The sequence below is a fragment of the Acinonyx jubatus genome, chromosome D1 (assembly GCF_027475565.1).
Source record: "Acinonyx jubatus isolate Ajub_Pintada_27869175 chromosome D1, VMU_Ajub_asm_v1.0, whole genome shotgun sequence".
Classification (NCBI taxonomy): domain Eukaryota; kingdom Metazoa; phylum Chordata; class Mammalia; order Carnivora; family Felidae; genus Acinonyx; species Acinonyx jubatus.
This window is the reverse complement of record NC_069390.1, coordinates 91,086,116-91,100,990: the sequence shown is the minus strand read 5'-3', so window position 1 is coordinate 91,100,990 and position 14,875 is coordinate 91,086,116. Positions and strand designations below refer to the sequence as shown.

Genomic DNA, 14,875 nt, shown 5'->3' with positions numbered 1-14,875 from the left:
CAGCAGCATCTTGCCTCTCCTGCAGCCCCACCCAAGAGCGGTGGGCTCGGGGCACCTAGAATCGCTGAGCAGCCATGGGGGGAGGGCAGGGGCTGCCGCTGGAGCCCAAATTCTGTTCTGTGTCTGCTAAATCAGAGTCTCCCAGGCTGGGACCAAAGTAAGTGCCTTTTTGACAGCATCCCAGCGATTCTGAGCCACCACCACCTCACTCAGACTCGGATTTCAGACCAGGATCTGTGGAGCAGGTGCCCTGTAGGGGGCTGGAGGTGGAGAATGCCTGATGCTGTGAATATGGCCCCTCCCAGGCAGGTTTGCCCACAGCAGGATCCAAGCCCAGAATGAAAAAATCCTTTCTCAGCCCCAGAAAGGGTCAGGAAACCCAACCTGCTCGCCCCATATAGGAATCTCATCCACAGCACACCGTAAATTGTCATCTGCCTTTACCGCCCACCTCTGGCCTTGGGGAGCAACGCCACCCAGGCAGAAAGGCTACATGGCTACACAGAGCCAGGGCGGTCCCTCCAACCCGCCACCCCCCAACTCGTGATCCGAGATCATGACCGGAGACAGTCCGAAGAAGCAGAAAAGCTCCAGACTGCTTCAATGTGGTCTTCAAGGCTCAGTCGGTGTGTGGGAGCAGTACTTAAGGAGACCTGAAATGCCTTTCTGGAACCTCTTGGACCACTCCGCACATTCCCACCTGTCTGGCCTAATCATAAGGCAGATGTGAGGCTCCTCTAAGTGCCTCTGAGGTGGACTGTGGGTTCCTCTGCTGTCGCCCTACCTGTCGCCTTGGCAGTGAAAATAGAATCTTTCCGCTAAGTGAAAAAATCAATTGGACCTTTCGCCTTCCCTCCTACACCGCCCCCCCCCGCCCCCCCCCCCCCCGGGATGAACCTGCTGAAGAATCAGAACATGATCCAACTCCTGCCTCACTCCTTTGCGTCCTTGTCCGGGAGTGCCCGGAGGCCACTGGCTCTGGAATCAGCAGGTTCCGGCACTCACTGGGCCACCACTAAGCAGGATTTAGACAGGATGGGGGGGAGGGGTACAGCTGATTTTCGGGGAATAGCCCATACCTTGTTTTGTTTTGTTTTGTTTTGTTTTGAGGTCCTCTGTGCCTGCTGGATTGAAAACATGATCCGGTCCCCAACAGTAAAGGGGCCACAGTGTCCAGCCCTTTCTCTATGTTCCTCAAGCTTTACTAGTAAAAAGCCACAATTTATTGAGCGTTTAGCATGTATGCGAGATCTTGTATTCAGAATAACCCTGAGAGAATGACCGATACTACTAGTGTTAGTATTCCCATTTTTAAAATGAGGCTCAGAGAAATTATTTTCTCAAAAATTATTTACTAATATGTAGCAGAGCTGGGATTTGAACCCAAGGCCAAAACCCATATTCCTCCTATGAGATAATGTATCTCCCTAAGGCTCAGCTTGACCAGGGCTGGCCTTCAGGGTCAAAGGCAGAGGCCCCCCTCTTCCCTGAAATCTCAGAGGTACCTGCATCCCTGCACCTGCCTCAGCTTTTGTCCTCTAAGGACCCCACATGCAATGGCATTCAACGATGAGAGATCCAAACCTTAGCCTGCTTCCCCCACAGCAGAGCACCTACCCAGTAGCCCACCAGCTCCTAACTTGAACCTGCTACATTTGGGGGATGGGTGGGGGGAGGGGCCGGATCTCTGCATACTTCTCTAGGAGCTGTGCTATGGAAGGGGGCCAGGGAGCTCCTGTTAGAGAAGAGGCTGCTGTTGACCACCAAAAAAACCGGGATAAAGAAGCGGGCAACAGCAAGGCCATTGTCCTGTCGTTGACGGCTGCTCAGCTGCTTGGCTGTGTTGTAGAGAAGGCTGAGTGAGGTCAGGACCTAGGGAGGTCCAGTGATCTGTCAGTGATGACAGCTGACATCCAAGCCTCCTCTCCTTCTGCCTTTGAAGTGATGCCTTCCCTCCCATTCAGACGGCAAGGCCAGGGTCTTAGATTTTTAGGCTGGACGGGTGGAGCGTGAGGGCAAAACCAGGTCAGAAGGGGAGGAAGAAGGACAAAGGAAAGGGGGCTCGTCTCTGGGGAAGATGGCAGAGAATGTGTCCCCAGACAGAGTGGACAGTCCCGGAGCCCAGGGGCATTGTCAGACTGGGCAACATTTCACGGGGAGAATACCAAAGTGACTCTGTGGGAGGAGGCGGGGATGGGAGAGGATGAAGTGGAAACAAACCAGACTGGAGCACGGACCCCGGCAGCTCCTCCCGGCTCTGGCAGGTTGGGAGTACAAGAGAGAATGAGGAGGGGGACACGAGGGTAGGGGAAAGAGACAGAGAGAGGGAGAGAGAGAGGAAATAGATGTGCAAGTGTCTCTGGGGTTTTTCAGACAAAGCTATTATCAAAATGCCAACCAGCTCCTGCCTGGCCAATTTGCATATTCCATGCTGTGCTCTTTGAAGCAGGATGAATATGCATGAGGGCCTGGGCGGGGTGTGGAGCTGCTGGGCTGTGGGCTAAGGTGGCTCATTGTTCTTTTAAAGGAGAGGCATTGGTTTGAAGCCAAGGCACCTTTCTGGTCAGTAGAGTGGCCTCCGATTCCCCTCCCTAGTGACGGGAGGAGAAGAGGAAAGCGGAGGCCCAGACAGAAAGCCCAGCGACTATCCCCTCATCCTCTCAAGGAAATAATCAGGTGCCATCAAGAACTCGAGTCTCTTCTCCAAGAGCAGCATTTAATTACTCTGCCCTCCACGCATGCTAATCACAGAGGCTGGCTCCATGATGGGAGTCACCTCTCCTGGCTTCCGGGGAAATGAGGCTGCCTCTCCCCATTTTGTGCTCCTGCCGCAAGGCAGGCTGGGCACCCCGGGGTGCTCCCTGCTTCTGGCCTTTGGTGAGACCTTCCCCCCCCCCCCCCGCAATGCTGCTGTGACTGGGTGGGGTGGGAGGCAGGACGCTGCGGGTACTCAGAGCACGCACCACACGGACTGGGTGCCCATCAGAGCCTGGTTTATTGTTCCTCCCAAGACACCTGCAGGATGTGCCTTCTCACCTGCCATCCGCGTCTCTTCTTCCCCAGCCGCCGGCTGGCCAGAGTCACCCTCCGGACCTTCCAGTGGGCACGAGAAAGGTCTGTTTAATTTTTAAAGGCCAATTTATCCCACAAACGGTAGGGCCACAACACACTTAGCTTTTCCTGCTGAGTTACCACGTCTGCCTCCCTCCTGAAATAGATGAGGATAGGGAATATTTGGGAAATGGCTTGTCCCCACAGGATTGTTTCAACTCCACACAATTGAAGGCCGGTATCTGGCTCTACAAGTGGAGTTTCCCTACCAGGACTTGGTCACATTACACTTGGCAAAACCCACATGGGGGCCTTTAATTGCAGGGAACCCACCTCGGTTAAAGCCCACCTGCTACCTACTAAGCAGGGTGCCCCACAGGCCTGGGCTCCCCGGTACTCCTCACTGCGTGCACACAGCCGAGCCTGGACTTGAGTTTGGCCATCAGGGCTGAATGGAGTCTGAAGTGTCCGCCCTTAGGGCACCTTCTCTGTGTTCCTACATCCCCAAGGACGAGAAGAGGGGACACTGGGGGAGGAAAATGGCGTTTACCTGTTAACCACACTCCACACTTTCCCCTGGTTCAGCCTCCATGAGGAGAAGCTTCTCCAAACCTTAAGGCAAATACCAATTGCCTGGAGAGCTTGTTAAAATGCAGATTCTGGGGGCACCTGGGTGGCTCAGTCAGTTAAGCACCTGACTCTTGACTTCGGCTCAGAACATGATGTCAGGGTTTTGAGATCGAGCCCCGTGTCTGCGGAGCCTGTTTAAGATTCTCTCTGTCCCTCTCTCCTTGGCCCTCCTTGTACACACACACACACACAATGCAGATTCTGATTCACGAGGTCTGGGACGGGGCATTTCTAACAGGCAACTCGAGGTTGTCAGTGCTGCTGGTCCAGGCACCACATGTTGAGTAGCAAGGAGAGAATTTGACTGAATAGTCCCTCTAAGGCCGCTAATGTGGACAAAAGGAGAGACGAGAGGAACCATGGTCCCCACCTTCCCCTGCTCACCTCTGCTAGCTGGAGTTTGTCCCTGACACTTGAGATTTATTTTTAACCGCCAGCAGCTTTGATTAGCTTGTCTCTGCTGCCTCAGACACCTGCTGGCAGGATACATGAGGTTGGGGGGTGGGGGGGGGCCGGTGGGGAGGAGTGGCTGACCCAGATCTGACAAATCCAAGGCAGGAAGAAAAGCTCTGGGGATTCGCTGCTTCCCCTTTGCTGAGGCAGGTGAAAAACCCCAGAGCTGGCAAATGACCTCACACCACCGGGGACCCTTTGCATCCTTAACCATAGTGCCAGTGAATGCAGAACTGAAGTCATCCCTTTTTGTCAGCGCACTGATACTTAACGTCATATGGCCCCTAAGGATTTGTGTGGGTACCTGAGGTTGCCTCTGTCTTCCTACAGACGCCAGGACTCTGCCTAGGTGGACGTTCTGCTCTAGCTAGATGCCTGAGTCAGACCTGCAGCTTCCCTGGAGGGGTAGGTCCCCCCCCTCCGCCCGTGGTAAGATGGCTACTGCTCGGCCATACTCCCAGAAAAGCAGAGCCCCAAGAAGTAAGAGGCAAGGCACCAAGGATGCCTTCCACTGTCACCCACGTCGACCCACGGGCTTCCGTGGAGTTGCCAGCACCATAAAATAATGGCTTTCTGTTTAGTCTGTCCTGTTAAAGCCAACACTATACTAAGAGCGAAATGGAAGGTGGCAGTCTGACCTACCACTTCTGAACATCTCTGCTTGCTGGTCTCCTCATCCAGAAAATCTGGGTGACGCCATTGCCTACTTACCGGGGAGGGGTGCTATGATGTGAGACAACGTCATGGGTGATAAGGTCAGCGGCAGGGGCGTGGCAAGTGCTTTTTAAGACAGGGCTGTGGGAATTCACAGGGCTACTATCATTTGAGCCCGAAGGTGGAAGCCAAGGATGTTCCGGCTGCAGTGAAATCAAGCCACCATCCAGGTCTGAGGACAGCACTCACCAGCTGGTCAACCAAGGCCGGCAGGTGCCTGCCAGCGACAGTGGAGACAGCACGTAGGGGTCAGAGGTGCCGGACCCCTAGGGCTGCAGGGAGGGCAGGGGAGGGCATGCACGGCCATAGGATACCATTCCCAGGGGTCACTGGGGGCGTTCAGGAAGCAGCCTCGATCCCCCAAACTGGGATTGCTCAGCACAGCATACTCCCTCCAACCCCCCGCCCCCAGCCTCCAGGTCCCGGCGGAGGGGCTGGCAAGTGGCCAATGTGGCCGTCTCAGGGGGAGGCCCTGGCGCCTCCTCGAGGCTCACTTCCTATCTGCTAATTTCACCGTCACCCCACTAGTCTGACACCCTCCAGCCAGTAGTTCCTAGAACACACTGCACAGCTCCCTTTAAAGCTGCCGAGCAGTAAGACCTTGGGATTCTGTGGATGGCCTCCCCCTTCTGACTGCACCATGTGCAGCCCCCACCACAGCCCACAGCAGGGCGCGCCCTGGTCCCTCAACACCAGTGGTCTGCCATAGGCCACGGGACATCAACGTGAAGCAGGTTTGAAACACCACACTCCAAAGCGCATGAAGAATATTAATTAAATGAAGGTTTATTTCAAAATTAGTCTTAGAATGTAAGCTGTTTTCGAGGGCTGGAGCCAGACTACATAAGTGAGCAATGAGAGCGCCTGCCTCTCCACATTGGAGGCAACGTGGGCGGGGAGGCGTCTCAGCAGCCCTGCCCCTCGGTCATGCATCCAATGGTCACTAGGACTAGAAACCAACAGCAAAGGACCCCGCGCGCTTGCTCATGTTTAATCCGGGTTAAGCTATACACGTTTAAATACACGTCGGAGGTTACGTAGTGTCATGCAGTCCCTGTGATGGAATGTCTCTTGCTCAGTGACCTCCGCAGCAAGGCTGCCCCCAGGGGCAAGGTTAGGTGGGACAGAGCACTGAAAAGAGAAGGGGAGAGGAGAGAGGTCAAAGCACAGCGTGGGTCAGGACCTCCCAGCACAGGGTGGTCCTGGCCAAAAGGCACTCATGTCCTGAGCACCGAACTGCCCCTTAGGAACCTGGGAATAACTGCAATCACGTGTCTTCCTTCCAGAAGAAGAGACCGTGGTAGGTATTCCTTTGGTGTAATGATTTAAGTCTCCGGTGCTCGTCTGCCTGGGTTCAAACCCCGCATGCGGCCTTTGCTAATTCTCCGACCTCAGGGAAATCTCTTCACCTATCTGTGCTTCCTTCCTGATATGTACAATAGACTGTGCCTCTGCCCACCCCACAGGGTTGTTCAGAAGCAAACAGAAAGTGCTCAGTAAATGTTAACTAGTTTTATGAATTCACTGACATTTCTGTGGATCACGGTGGGGAAACGGGTCTAGCCCTCAGGCTCCCAGACTTACAGAACCCATTTCTATAAACCTCCTTTGAGAAATTTGCTTTTAAAGCCTTTAAGAGTTAGAAGTTCTTCCCAAGGTTTAGCCTGAAGTCCTCCTGCAGAAACTTAAGACTAATCTTTCTGATCCTTATGGAAACAATATAACTCAGAGGTTCTTAACTGAGATCCAGAAGCCTATGGAAACTATCCCCAACACCATGTGTGCATATGGAGCAAAGCCTAATGAAGTCAAGAATCTGGACAATGATGACCATCAGTGGACACCGTTACGGCCTGAATGTTCGGGTTTCTCCAAATAATCACATGTCGAAGACTTAACCCTCAGTGCAGCTGTATTTGGAGATGGAGCCTCTAAGGAAATGGGGTTAAATAAGTCATCGGATGGGGCTCTGATCCGATAGGATTAGTGTCCTTATAAGAGACACCAGAGAGCTCCAGCACACTCTCTCTTCACACCCACAGAAGAGAGGCCACGTGAGGACATGGCGAGAAGGTGGCTGTCAACAAGCCAAGAAGAGAGCTCTTGCTAGCAACTGGATTTGCTGGCACTCTGACCGTGGACTTCTAGCCTCTAAAACTGAGAGATAATAAATTTCTATTGTTTAAACTAAGTATTTTGTTTTAGCAGCCTGAGCAAGCTAATACAGGTATTAACATCACAAAAGGAAAGACAACCAGAGAATATGTGTCTCTTAACAGAAGTTGACAACCACTGATACTGTATCAGTTATCAAAAAATATGAGGGGTGCCTGGGTTAAGTCCGCTAAGCATCCAACTCTTGACTGTTGATCTCATGGTCGTGAGATCAAGCCCCACATCAGGCTCTGTCCTGACAGCATGGAGCCTGCTTGGGATTCTCTCTCTCCTTCCCTCTCTGCCCCTCCCCCGCTGGCTCAAGAGCATATGTGAATACTCTCTCTCTCTCTCTCTCTCTCAAAATAAATAAATAAACTTTAAAATTTTTTTGAAACTGAGTCTGATCAAGCCTCTAGCTCTACCAGTTGAACAGGAAATACAAAAAATGAAAGAAATGATTATTAAAATATTTTAAAATTATTAAAAACAAAAAATAATTTATTAAATTAAACCATGGGGACACAACTAACTAGCAGAAGCCAAAACGAGGAAATTGTAGGGGGCAAATCATGTGGTTTCTCCAAGAAATAAACTTCAAGGAACAAGAGGAAAGAAAGAGGAATCTATATATATTAAAAGAGACTTAAGACACATATTATCCAATGGCAGTGTATGGACTCTCGTTAGGTCCTGATTCAAACAGACTGAACAAAAATATTACAGGGAAATCTGAGCACTAAGTGGGTAGTCAATGATTTTAAGACAGTTTGTATTTTTCTAATTATGATAACAATATTGTGGTTATGGTTTTTTTAAGTTTATTTTATTTTGAGAGAGAGAAAGAGAACACACACAGGGGAGGGGCGGAGAGAGAGGGAGACAGAGGGAATCCCTAGCAGGGATTCTGTCAGCATAGAGCCTGACGTGGGGCTTGATCCACAAACCATGAGATCATGACCTAAGCCGAAATCAAGAGTCAGATACTCAACCAACTAAACCACCCAGGAACCCCTTGTGGTCATGTTTTTTAAGAGTCCTTATGTTTTAGGAGCACCCATGTGGCTCAGTCAGTTGAGTGTCCAACTTTGGCTCAGGTCAAGATCTTACGGTTTGTGAGTTCGAGCCCTGAGTTGGTTTCTATGCTGGCAGCTCAGAGCCTGGAGCCTGCTTCAGATTCTCTGTCTCCCTCTCTCTGCCCCTCCCCCACTCACGCACAAGCACATGCGCTCTCGCGCTCTCTCTCTCTCTCTCTCAAGAGTAAACACAAAAAAAAATTTTAAGAGTCCTTATGTTTTAGAAATGTACACTGAAATATTTATAGATTTAAAAAATGATGATTAGGATTTGCTTCGAAATAATATGGAGAGGAGAAGCTGGGTAGGGGTATAAATGAAAAAAGATTAGCCATGAGTCAACAATTACTGAAACAGGATGTTGAGAACATGAGAGTTCATTATACCAGTCACTCTTATATGTGTTAAAAGCTTCCTTAATAAAAGATAAAACAAAAGTTAGGAAAGGATGTAGCTAATCATGACTTCGAACAGCTGAAACCTAGTAAAGGTACCCCCGGCTCTGTTTTTCCCAAAGAAATAGCCCGAACTCCACAGAACTTTCAGTCTTGTGATGGTTTGGCTGCCCTAATGTGGAGTCGCCCTGGTGACTCCAAGGCAAAGGCATCTCCTTCTCCGGCCTCCTGGCAACATGCAAAGACAAAATCCTGTCCCTGCCAGGGCCTCACAATCATTCACCGGCGGCCCCTGGCCCTGTGAGGTCTGGGCAGGAAGGGTCACTCTGGGAAGGCTGCAGAGAGAACTCCAGGCCTTCAGTGGGAGGCCTGGGGGAGGGGACCTGGGAAGGCCCTGCTCTAGGAGGCCTGGGGACAGCTCTTACCTTTTAAAATGTAGTCCGTTAGCAAAGTGGGCACCTTCTCATTATCCTCCTTCATGGCAAAGAGAACTGGGGAAGGAGAGAGAGAGAGATGAGTCAAGATGCCATCAGGGCATGAAGCTCACTTCTGCGGCCAGACAGTCCAACAACCCCAAGTGAGAAATGATTCAAGGAAACCAGACATTCATTGAGTATTGAGCAAAAGCCTAGAAGCTTCTGTCAAGAATCAGCACTCAACATACTGACAGAGGAGAGAATACATCCAAAGAGTCAGAGTGGCCTGTCAGTGATTTTATTTTCTTTTATCTTATATGTGGGTTTTTTTCCCCCATCTATCATCTCCACATTATTTCCTAAGTATATATCTTTAATAAGCATAAACATAAAGCAATTAAAAAAGAACCCACCTTCAGATGCAATCTAATGTCAAGAATAACAGTCATCCCCATTATCAAATCACCAATAAAATTCTTTAAAGACGTTCTATCCGTGTAAACAGATATTAGGAAAATTTCCCTAATTACGATAATAATAAATTATTATTCCAATTTATTAACAACAAATGAACTTACTTTCACAAATACTTATTTTCTATTTCATGCCCGGTACAGTGCTAGAATTTGTGGAAATGCAAAGGAATTATGGACCCTCAGGGAGCTCTTAAAGTTCTCATCGAGACACTTCACGATTTTCACAAGTATAAGGCACACAATAGGGATGTTATGAACAAATAAAAGCTTTTTAGAGATTTTTTACAATAGTATTTTCTGTCATTACACTAGGTAAAACTTTCTATATTCATAATTCATCCTGTGGAAGTCAGCTTTGGAGCAAATCCTTCAAGAACGTTGCTGGACTTTGTTTATAATATCATGGAATGAGGGGAGCAGGGATCCCACCAACCAGATTCTTCATCAACAGATTCTTTAAATAAACCATAGTGTATCTATGCCGTGGAGGCAGGGTCACAAAACTTGGATTTCAAAAATTGGGAGCGGGGGTGTGAGTCAGTGGCCAGGTCCGGCCGGAGAAAAGAAAAGAGCCTGAACCTGAGGGCTCTCCAGGTGTTCCTTTCTTTTATTTCTTCCGTAGTTTTAGGCATGTATCCGTGTCAACCGGACCGGCTGGAGGTACCTTACAACCGAATACGGGCAGACTCAATGCTGCACCAAGAAGACAGCTTTACAAATGAAATTGCACTCAGCCAGTATGTGTCTGAACTTGCCCAAATCTGAAATGTATATGCGTCATCCGGTCCCCAAGAGCTGGTCTTGGGCCTGTGTCTTTGGGTTCAGGAGGAAAGAGGAGATGTTCACAATCCATATGAGGATTTGCCACAAAAAAAAAAAAAAAAAAAAATAGAGCTTTTATAACCTGCAGCGGAATTCGCATTCAGGAAAGATGGCAGTTTTTTTCTTTTAAAAGGAATAAAATATTGGGATGTGGTGGACCCACATGATGGGAGAGAGAGCCATAAAAAGAACGTTAACCAAATGTTAACTGGTAGAACTAAAATCATGATACAAAATTTTATAGCCAGTATCATCCCAACTATATAGAGAAGACATAAAATATTATGGCTGAAAACACCAAAATAGTACCCACAGTAGAGGGGACAATGAATTATTTATTTTCTTTTGTTCACTTTCCTGTGTTTCCGAACTGTTCTAAATGATGGAAACACTCCAATTAAAATTTTTCAAGCAAACTTGAAACATGTAAATAAAACCCACTGTTTCTTAATTAAAATGAAAAAATTTCATACTGAATTCCTGAATGGGTGTCTGTAATAAATTTATAGCTCTTCCTTTAAAAAAAAAATATGATAGAGTACTTTACATACATCAACCTGCGTAATTTGTCCAAATTATTTTCCAAGTGCTTACTGCTTGTGAAAACACAAACAACTTATAAATGTCAGTTCATTTCTGTCAGCTCCCTTTAAAAAAAAATCTTAGTGCATATTTATGCAAATAAAGGAGTTTAAGATGAGGGAAGAGGAAGCCAATGTACTTTGAATTTAAAATTCCAAATTCTCAAGGACGCCGGATCCATGGGTGTGGGCAGGGTTTCCGTTCACCAGAACTGCCTGCTTCAGTTCGCCCAATTGATAAACATGAAAGTGTTGGGTCACCTTTTGTAGCACCAGGGGGCCCAGTGGGGATCTTCCTTCCTCATCGGAACAGGAGAAACTTCTCTTCCCCTCCCCTGGGGTATCAAATAGCCCTGCACCAGTCTGGCCCGATGATGCTGGACCATTGCCTCTGAAGCAGGGTGACGCTGGGCTGGGCGGCCTGGTTAGTATGTCACTCAGTGCCGTGCACGGTTGCCAGGGAGATAGACATTCTTGTGATTCACCGAGCCTGACACCCTATCTCAGCCCCAGACTTTTCTCTTTCGAAAAGCATCAGGCTGACACTGATGGCTAACACCGTGTGCCCCCAGCCCTTCGGGGGTTGCAGTGTCTGGTGTATGTAAGGAGATTTTCCCAAGGAAGGCTCTTTATCACACGTTGGTCTCTCCCACAGCTCAGAATGTTTATTAATATTTGAAAATAGTGTCAAAGCAAAGGAGAGGAGGCAGTCATTTCCTGGAAGGAAAAACTGTTCTTTCTAGTCAGGCTTACCCACCCCGCCACCCAAGAAACCTTGCTTCTCCTTAAAAATGCAGCCAGTCCTGGAGCACCTGGGTGGCTCAGTCGGTTTAGAGTCTGACTTTGGCTCAGGTCATGATCTCGTGGTTCCTGAGTTCCAGCCCTGTGTTGGCTCCGTGCTGACAGCTCAGCGCCTGGAGCCTGCTTCAGATTCTGTGTCTCCCTCTCTCTCTCTCTCTCTCTCCCCCTCCCCCTCTCTCTGTCTGTCTCTCTTTCTCTCAAAAATAAATAAACATTAAAAAAAATTTGTTTTAACAGTAATAATTTAAAAACGAAGCCAAGGGGCGCCTGGGTGGCGCAGTCGGTTAAGCGTCCGACTGCAGCCAGGTCACGATCTCGTGGTCGGTGAGTTCGAGCCCCGTGTCGGGCTCCGGGCTGATGGCTCAGAGCCTGGAGCCTGTTTCCGATTCTGTGTCTCCCCCTCTCTCTGCCCCTCCCCTGTTCATGCTCTGTCTCTCTCTGTTCCAAAAATAAATAAAATTAAAAAAATTAAAAAAAAAAACCTGCCTCTAAAAAAATAAAAAAATAAAATAATAAAATAAAATAAAAACGAAGCCAATCCCATAGACCAAGCTCCCCTCTTTGGGGCCACAAAGTAGGACAAAGTAACCTCAAGTTGCTCACAAGAGAACAGGAAAGGCAGAGAATGCAAGGCTTTGAGCACAGCTGGGTGAGCCCCAGAAAGTCCCGGCGCACCAGCACTGCCCTCACCCAGCCCCCAACCTCTTTCACCAGCTCATTCTTTCCTGGCAAGTCTCTGCCCTTTACAAGGAAGCAGAGGAAAAACAAGACCACTCCAGGGGTGCCTGGGTGGCTTAGTCGGTTAAGTGTCCGACTTTGGCTGAGGTCATGATCTCGACTGCGGTTCGAGTTATGATCTCACAGTTTGTGGGTTCAAGCCCAGCATTGGACTCTGTGTTCAGAGCTTGGAACCCGCTTCGGATTCTGTGTCTCTCTCGCCGGCTCTCCCCAACTTGTGCTCTGTTTCTCTCTCAAAGATAAAATAAACCTTAAAAAAAATTAGGGGTGCCTGGATGGCTCAGTCGATTGAGCATCCCACTTGGCTCAGGTCATGATCTCACAGTTCATGGGTTCGAGCCCCACGTTGGGCTCTGTGCTGCCAGCTCAGAGCCTGGAGCCTGCTTCGGATTCTGTGTCTCCCTCTTTCTCTGTCCCTCCCCTGCTCATTTTCTCTCTCTCTCTCTCACCTTCTCTCTCACAAGGAAATAAACGTTAAAAGAAAGTTAAACAAAGAAGACAGCTCTGGGTACCACTGCAGAGGATTTTAGTTTTGCCCCCGTGTAGGGGGAAGTGACACAGCGATATGGGGCACATTCTGACCCATCTGAGGCTGCTGTTTTCAGGGAATCCACAGGCCTGAGGCACCAGGGGTGATGCTCACAGGGAAGGGAGGGCAGAAACGAGCAGCCCATCTCACTGAGGACGAGAGGAACTCACTGTTTGTCAGCATCTGGAGATCTTCCACTGATGGAGGCAAGGCTTTCTTCTCATAAGGGATGACTGTGTTCAGGTACTACAAGACAAACATGGCACGCAGGGCTTGAGACTCAAGTATGGTCCCTCTGCTGGGAAGAGGAGTCGGCAATTCTCACGGGGATTGCGCTTTTCTCTAACAAACGCGCTCCACCGAATCGGACACTCTCGGCAACACCCATGACACTGTGCACACCCCTGCGTCAGGACCCTGTCCCCATCGTTGGGGGCGGTCTCTGGAAGGAAGACTTTACCATATTAGCCTTCTATTCCATCTAATACATTCTTCTGACGCTAGAAGCTTTGGGTTATTTAGGAATCCTGGTGAGCAGAGGCTGAGCGCGGAGAACATTTTAGAGGGGGGTTATGTTTTCTCATCCTTCGCAGAGCAATTTGAAAACGAACAGTCTCCCTTTTGTCAAAAATGACAGGGGAGAGAACCTCAACCCCGCCCTTGGTCTTGGATGTCGGGTTTGCTCCCTCTGCTGGACACGAGGTGCTTCTACAACAAGATCACCTTGGGCCGGTGGGATGTTGGAGAAGGCAGCACCAGAGAGACCCTGAAGGTTGTGGGGGAGTCTGGGGGACTGAGTGAGAAGAGCTCCAGACCTGTATTTTGGTCTTGGTTCTGCGCCTAGCGGTGTGGCCTTGGGAGAATACCTAACGTCTCTGGCCTTAGCTCTCACGGCTGCAAAGTGAGGCGCATGAGATATTCCTAAAATCTCTTCCCACGCCGCAGTGCTAGAATTCCAACCCTGAGGATTCAGCTACAAATGTGTCTAACATACACACAAGCAGTTACGTGCTCTTATTCTACCATCTCAATCTCCTCTGGGTATGCACGTGCCCTTTCAATCAGATTACACCCCTCTCGAGGGCAGGGACCAGGACGAACCCGTCTTTGTACCTGAGGGCCTGGCAACAGCTCAAAAATGGTTCCCCTTTTAAAAGACACTGGCCGTTCCTCCTTAAGAAAGGAAGAAAATGTGAAGAACCCCACCCCCGCATCTCCCGCCCCTTGCCCAAGTCCCAGGATAATCCCAGGGAATCACCAAGTTGCAAGAGTCCAGGAGGAAAGCTGGGAGCAAGGGAATTGCTTGTACCTGCTTGTCCGTTCCTGAGGAGCCAAAGGTCTGGCGGATGCCACTCTGCAGAATGTTGGAGATGCCTTCCATGCTGAAGCGCTGTGAAGAGGAGGGGGGCTCAAGAACAAACGCTTCCTGCTCCGCAGTCCTCGCCTCCAGGGACCTCGGTGCCCTCCCTAAACTACCCAGACCCACCCACTACCACCGTGTCCCAGATAACACCAAGGCTAAGGGACAGGCCAAAATTTAAGCCTGAGCTTTGCAAGAACCAATAGTAGAGTCTCAGAGACTCTCATCTTTGTCCCTCAGGGCAACAGGCCCCCCTGCGCTCCCCCTCCCCTCACTTCCTCACTTCCCCCTCCACGTGCAAAGGGAAGAATGAAGCAGGACGGGACACCTGGGGCGGATGATGACGCAAGCGTCTTAAGGAGGAAAACAAAATGTCCAGCCACTGGGAAGGGCGGATGTAAAGCTACTGTCCTTCACTGGGAAGCTTTTCCCAAAAGGCACAAGCCTAGGACCAATTCAGTGGGTCTGGGATAGAGCCTAGGCCAAGGTATTTTGAAAAATCTTGGATGATTTCTCGTGAGCTTCCTTCATCAAGAACCACAGGTCTGGAGAATCCTGTTAATATGACAGTAAGGAGTCATAATTTTCAATCCTGAAACACCCCTACTGCCATCCTAAAGAGGTAAGTCAGGACGAATAGCAGGGATTCTGACCCTGAGTCCCAGGGCACAATGCCCAT

The 14,875-nt window shown here is 49.5% G+C and overlaps 1 protein-coding gene across 2 annotated transcripts in view; it reads right to left on the bottom strand.

Moving 5' to 3' along the window:
- Positions 1-5,611: 5,611 nt before the first annotated feature.
- Positions 5,612-14,875, bottom strand: part of FEZ1 (fasciculation and elongation protein zeta 1) — a 43,480-nt gene continuing 34,216 nt past the window's right edge. For both annotated transcript variants that reach the window (XM_027036858.2, XM_027036860.2), the window contains exons 7-10: positions 14,146-14,226; positions 13,007-13,082; positions 8,899-8,964; positions 5,612-5,979 (exon numbers count right to left, since the gene is read on the bottom strand). In XM_027036858.2, coding sequence (XP_026892659.1) covers positions 5,963-5,979; positions 8,899-8,964; positions 13,007-13,082; positions 14,146-14,226 — 240 coding nt within the window. In that variant the 3' untranslated portion in view covers positions 5,612-5,962. The remainder of the gene's footprint in view (positions 5,980-8,898; positions 8,965-13,006; positions 13,083-14,145; positions 14,227-14,875) is intronic.